At 44.2% G+C, this 7,111-nt stretch overlaps 1 protein-coding gene across 5 annotated transcripts in view; it reads right to left on the bottom strand.

The window, feature by feature from the left end:
- Window positions 1-3,543: 3,543 nt before the first annotated feature.
- The window catches only part of SFSWAP (splicing factor SWAP), a 109,831-nt gene continuing 106,263 nt past the window's right edge, over window positions 3,544-7,111 (bottom strand). For all 5 annotated transcript variants that reach the window (XM_081966875.1, XM_081966876.1, XM_081966878.1 and 2 more), the window contains one exon: window positions 3,544-3,850. In XM_081966875.1, the coding sequence (XP_081823001.1) occupies window positions 3,785-3,850 (66 nt within the window). In that variant the 3' untranslated portion in view covers window positions 3,544-3,784. The remainder of the gene's footprint in view (window positions 3,851-7,111) is intronic.

Genomic DNA, 7,111 nt, shown 5'->3' with positions numbered 1-7,111 from the left:
GGAAAAATAGGTGAGTGAATTCATTTACTATTAAATTAAAGAGGCTCCACACACTAAAACAAACTTGGAAACAGCTAGCGTTAAATCACCCGTCCCCTCCCAATGCCTAAAGCTGGCTGAGATTTTATTATACTAATTTTATTCCTTTATGACTAATTTCAAAATGGATTACGCATCAACCCCTTCTTCCCAAGACTTAATTTCACAAGGATTCCAGCTGTGGTGTTTCTAGACCCTCCCACCATTAGCCCAGCCCCAATTCTGAACTGGTGGATTTGGGATGGAGCATCCCGGATACTTCAAGAATTGCCCAAGGAAATTTGGCAGCAAAATGCAAGTCTTCTGCCCTTGCATTTTCAACAAGAATTGCTTCAAGAAGTGGATTATTATTATATCCACCAAGCTCCCAATATATTTTTAATTAAAAGTCCAAATAAATTGTTTGTTTGTGTGTAAGAGAGACAGTCTGCCAACTCCATGGCTACAGCATCTATCTATCTATCTATCTATCTATCTATCTATCTATCTATCTATCTATCTATCTATCTATCTATCTATCTATCTATCTATCATCTATCTATCTATCTATCTATCATCTATCTATCTATCAATCAATCTATCATCTATCTATCTATCTATCTATCTATCTATCTATCTATCTATCTATCTATCTATCTATCTATCTATCTATCTATCTATCAATCATCTATCTATCTATCATCTATCTATCTTTCCACGACACCTGGACGAATCCAATTATCTAGACCCACGCCAGTCCGGCTTCCGACCCGGGCACAGCACAGAGACAGCCTTGGTCGCGTTGGTCGATGATCTCTGGAGGGCCAGAGATAGGGGTTGCTCCTCTATCCTGGTCCTATTAGACCTCTCGGCGGCTTTTGAGACCATCGACCATGGTATCCTATTGCGCCGGTTGGAGGGGATGGGAGTCGGAGGCACCGTTTTGCGGTGGTTCGGCTCCTACCTCTCCGACCGGAAGCAATGTGTGTTGACAGGGGGGCAGAGGTCGACCCTGAGGCCACTCACTTGTGGGGTGCCACAGGGGTCGGTCCTCTCGCCTCTCCTGTTCAACGCATATGTGAAGCCGCTGGGTGAGATCATCCGTGGTTTTGGGGTTGAGTACCACCTGTACGCTGATGATACTCAGCTGTACATTTCAACCCCAAACCATCCCAGCGAGGCTGTCGAAGTGATGTCCCGGTGTTTGGAAGCCGTCGGGGTCTGGATGGGGACAACAGACTCAAACTCAACCCCTCCAAGACTGAGTGGCTGTGGCTACCGGCACCTCGGTTCAGCCAGCTGACACCTTCGCTGGCCATAGGGGGCGAACAACTGTCCCCTGTGGAACGGGCGCGCAATTTGGGCGTCCTCCTTGATGCCCGGCTGTCAATGGAGGACCATGTGGCAGCCGTGGCAAGGGGGGCGTTCCACCAGGTCCGCCTGGTGCGCCAATTGCGCCCCCTACTGGACCGGAGTGCCCTGCGCACGGTCACTCATGCGCTGGTGACGTCTCGCCTGGACTACTGCAATGCCCTCTACATGGGGCTTCCCTTGGGACGCATCCGGAGACTGCAGCTAGTTCAGAACGCAGCCGCGCGGGTCATCATGGGGAGTACACGATACTCCCACGTAACACCCCTCCTGCGCAAGCTGCACTGGCTACCTGTGGCCTTTCGGGTGCGTTTCAAGGTATTGATTACCATCTTTAAAGCGCTCCATGGCATAGGACCTAGTTATCTGCAGGATCGCATCCTACCACACACGTCCCTACGACCAATCCGCTCACACAGGGAGGGACTCCTCCTGGTGCCGTCCGCTAGGCAATGCCAGCGGGCGACACCTAGGAGTAGGTCCTTCTCTGTGATGGGCCCAACCCTCTGGAATGACCTCCCCCCCCCGACATCAGAACCACCACCGACCTCCGCTCCTTCCGTCAAAAATTAAAAACTCACCTGTTTCAATCAGCTGGCCTGGCACTCTCTTAGTTTTGTCTCCCGGGGATATATTTTAACTGGGTTTGGGTATTTTAATTGGGGATGTTTTTTAGGGTTTCCATAGCATATTTATTTCTTGTACAGTCTCTTCTCCTCCATCTAAATGTTTAGTATTTAATTGTTTTTATACTATTTATATTGTTATTCATGTATTTTATCTGCATTTTATCTGACTGTATACCGCCCCGAGTCCCTTTTTGGGAGAGGGGGCGGTTTAGAAATCCAATAAATAAATAAATAAATAAATAAACAAATAAATAAATAAATAAATCTATCTTTCTATCATCATCTATCTATCATCTATCTATCTATCTATCTATCTATCTATCTATCTATCTATCTATCTATCTATCTATCTATCTATCATCTATCTATCTATCATCTCTCTCTCTCTCTCCCCCTACCTACCTACATCTTTCTATCATCTATCCATCCATCATCCATCCATCCATCTATCATCTCTCTCTCTCTCTCTCCCTCCCTACCTTCCTAAAAGTGAAATTCCACTCACGACTTATCACGAAATCTCCAAAACCGTAAAACCTACAAACTTGAAATTTGGCACATATATTCCCCGGCTTCTAGGTGCTCGCTAAGAAAGGTTTTTTAGAAATGATAATCAGAACATTAATATTTCTTATATTATTAACATGCTCTGATGCTAAGGAGTTACACGTTCTACTCCCCCTCCCCACCTGAAAAGAATTCTGTTCCAACTGCCACTTGAGCATGGGCGTGGCCAGCGTGTGACTCATCCGGCCTACGGGCTGGGAATTTAGACATTCTACTCCCCCTCCCCACCTGAAAAACGCTCTGATGCTAAGGAATTAGACTGAGGGAGAGAAGGGGATAAGATAGGAGAGGATCAGTGGGGCCAGCCTGAGGGAGAGAAGGGGAGAGGAGATGATACAAGCCTGAGGGAGAGAAGGGGAGAGGAGAGGCTTCTGTGGGGCAAGCCTGAGGGAGACAAGGGGAGAGGAGATGATACAAGCTTGAGGGAGGGAAGGAGAGAGGCTGAACATACCTACTCATTAATTTTCAAGCTGTGTTGATTTATCAAGCCCATTTTATTATAAAGTCAAATAAATTGAAGTTTACCTTTACGGGCAGAACTCTGGATATCTGGAGGATCCCGAGTTCTCCTTCCAGCAAGGTATTAAGAAGTCTTATTCCAAATCTTAGAATGGTTGCCACCAAGTAAATAACTAGCTTTTTTTCTGACTGGAGGCCATAAAACCCTGCAAGTCAGCTCCCAATTACAGCCTGGAGAATATTAGGAATCTGCTCCCTTCGACCCCTTTTGCATTATTCTCTCCAAGCAAAATCTATACGGCTCAATAAATGTCACTCCTTCGGCCTAATTCCCCCCCCCCCACACTTTGCCGGTTGCTTTTTATGAGCATTTCCTCGCTTTCTTCTGCTCAATTCAATTTATACAAACCACTTTAGAGGACCCTGATTGAAAAATGAGTATAAGGTCATCTGAAACAAAGAAAAAAAGAAAAGAAAAAGAAAACAATAACCAACCAACTTCCAGAAAGCCTTTAGCTAATAAAAAGGATTTCTCTGCATTTTTATTTGTGTAACACTCGCCGGAATGTCGTATTTACAAATATACAGGCACCTCTCGTAAAATTCTTACTGAGAAACCAATCAGAACATAATTTACAAGGCTCCCTTCCCCGGCAACTCAACGGCGTCACAAGAAGACTCGTTTCCCCGCCGCGGAAACGAGGACTTTCTGTTCCTCCTGGAGATTTCATCCTTCCGTCTCAAGAGGCACTGGTTGAAATATTTTTAGAAGCTGCAAGCATCGCCCTCACCTTGGCCATTAGATCCTGCACACAAAGGAAGCATAGAAACGATGTCAGACAGCAATAATAACCAAACAAATTGTCTGCCTCTGAGGACCTCTTCCACGGCATGTATTTTTCTTACCACCCAAAAATTCCACCTCGCCAAAGGAAGGGAATATCTGTAGCTCAGGGTTGAATTGTAGGCCCTTTGGTGCTTTCCGAGCTCAGTGGTCTTCTTGCAGGTGTTTCATTACCCAATTAGGTAACATCATCAGTGCTAGAAGGGAGTGGGGCAGAGGTGGCGATTCAGCAGGTTCTGAACAGTTCTGGAGAACCGGTAGCGGAAACTGTGAATAGTTTGGAGAACAGGTAAATACCACCTCTGGCTGTCCCTGCCCCCATCTATTCTCTGCCTCCCGAGTCCCAGATGATTGGGAGGAAATGGGGATTTTGCAGTAACCTTCCCCTGCCACAGAACCGGTAGTAAAAAAAATTTGAATCACACCACTGGAGTGGGGGTTGCAGAGTGGAAGAGGAGGAGGACTGTGGGGTCCTTGGTGCTATCTCAGCTGGATTATTTTCTTGCAGACGTTTCATTACCCAACTAGATAACACCGTCAGTGCTAGAAGGGAGTGGGGTTTGCAGAGCGGAGAAGGAGGAAGAGGACCGTGGGATCCTTGGTGCTATCTGAGCTTGGTGGTTTTCTTGCAGGCGTTTCATTACCCAACTATATAACATCGTCAGTGCTAGAAGGGAGTGGGGTTTGCAGAGTGGAGAAGGAGGAAGAGGACCGTGGGATCCTTGGTGCTATCTGAGCTTGGTGGTTTTCTTGCAGGCGTTTCATTACCTAACTAGGCAACATCATCAGTGCTAGAAGTGAGGGGGGTCTGCAGAGTGGAGGAGGAGGACTGTGGGGTCCTTGATGCTCTCTGAGCTGTGTTATTTTCTTGCAAACATTTCGTTACCCAACTAGGTAACATCATCAGTGCTAGAACGGAGTGGGGTTTGCTCTCTGTTTGTACCTCAATACAATTTCTCCAATCAAGGAACTCAGTAAAAAAAACAAAACCCAGCTTAATCAAGGAATCACCAAACACTCCCATCAACACTGATAGGGAGGAAACAACCCCACTCTCTTCTAGCACTGATGAGGTTCCCTAGTTCAGTAATAAAACGTCTAAGTAAAAATACCAAAGCACCAAGGACTCCACAAATCTATCTCCACGAACAAAATGTAAAATGGATATATAAGTGCGTAGCTCCCAGTCTGCTTACAAATTCTGTCAAGGATAACCAGCACCCAAAAGAAAGAAAGAAAGAAAGAAAGAAAGAAAGAAAGAAAGAAAGAAAGAAAGAAAGACAGAAAGAAGGAGGAAGGGAGGGAGATAAAGATATATATATATATATATATATATATATATATATATATATAGAGAGAGAGAGAGAGAGAGAGAGAGAGAGAGAGAGAGAGAGAGAGAGGGAGAGAGAGAAAGAATGAGAATATTTTAGGTAAGCTGAGTTTGGTTAGCCATCTCATTTAATTGCTTGGGATGGTTTGACATTTCTCAAAAGCAGTCTTTTTTTAGGACTACTCCTGAAAAAGATCAGACCAGGGGCAAGCTGTGGCTTCAGAGACACTGCCCCAAAGGGGAACAATTTTGTCAGATCAGAACAATTCCATCAAATCTGCCAATGCACTTTCCAACACTGACTGTCCTTAGGTTATGCATTGCAGGGCGTCTACATCCTTGAATCTCACTGTGCTATCTTAAAAATTGGGGCATCAGAAGTGTGCGTTTTTTTTTCCTCCAGAAAGAAATAATTCTATACAGTTCTATGGAGGAATTATTCAGTCTGTCATGTGCACCTCCGTAACTGTCTGATTTGGCTCTGCAACCCAACAAGACAGACAGAGACTTCGGAGGAGAATCAGAACTGCAGAAAAAAACAATGGCTACCAACCTGCCTTCCATTGAGGACCCGCACACTGCACGAGTCAAAAAGAGGGCTGTGAAAACATCTACAGGTCCCTCATATCCTGGACATAAATTGTTTCAACTCCTACCCTCAAAACGATGCTATAGGGCACTGCACACCAGAACAACTAGACACAAGAAGATTTCCCCCCCCCCAAATGCCATCACTCTGCTAAACAAATAATTCCCTCAACACTGTCAAACTATTTACTAAGTCTGCATTACTATTATTATTAATCTTTTCATTGTTTCTATCACCCATCTCCTCCCACTTATGACTTTTTTACTGTAATATTGTTGCTTGTATCCTTACGATTTATATTGTTTCTTAGTATGGTTTGATTGCTTATTTGTACCCTATGACTATCATTAAGTGTTGTACCTTATGATTCTTGATGAATATATCTTGTCTTTTTATGTACACTGGGAGCATATGTACCAAAGACAAATTCCTTGTGTGTCCAATCACACTTGGCCAATAAAGAATTGAATTCTATTCTATTCTATGTATCTTGTCTTTTATGTACACTGAGAGAGTTTGCACCAAAGACAAATTCCTTGTGTGTCCAATCACACTTGGCCAATAAAGAATTGAATTCTATCCTATCCTATCCTATCCTATCCTATCCTATCCTATCCTATCCTATCCTATCTATTCCATTCCATTCTACTCTACTCCTATTCCTATTCTATATTACGACAGCAGAAGGCTGCTTATAATAAACACTGTAAACATTATTTATAAAAACATAAAAAGGGCGAGGACAGGAATTGAGTTATATCTAGTTGAGTGAAAAGAAGGACCAGGAGTGACATGATAGCAGTCTTCTAGTATCTCAGGGGCTGCAACAAAGAAGAAGGGATCAAGCTTTTCTCCAAAGCCACCTGAAGGCAGGACAAGAAGCAATGGGTGGAAACCAATCAAGGAGAGAAGCAACTTAGAACTAAGGAGAAATGTCCTGGCTAGTGAGGAAATCGTCTAAGGACTTCTGCTCAAGCAGGGGGTTGGGACTAGATGAACCCCCCCCCCCGTCCAGGGCTCTGTTATTCTGTAAATAACCGTGCAAAGCTGTTAACTAGCATTGTGTATCAAAAAACACGATGTGCTCACACCTCTACCTTTTGCAGGGAAACGTGCTTTAAGCAAATTACATGATGTTTTTCTTTTATCTTTTTTGCTTCTGAGCGGACTGTCCTTTTGCAACTAGAGGAAGCAAGAAATTTTTGGCTCCCCGAATTCAAATGGCCAGTTTCAATATCATGGAAACATTTCCTTGGCTATGTCTGCGCTGCAAAATTGCTGGCTTTTGTTCAGCCACGCTGGAA

The sequence above is a fragment of the Natrix helvetica genome, assembly GCF_964273705.1.
Source record: "Natrix helvetica genome assembly, chromosome: 14".
NCBI classification, from domain to species: domain Eukaryota; kingdom Metazoa; phylum Chordata; class Lepidosauria; order Squamata; family Natricidae; genus Natrix; species Natrix helvetica.
The sequence above is the reverse complement of the archived record's forward strand: the minus strand, read 5'-3'. Positions and strand labels throughout refer to the sequence as shown.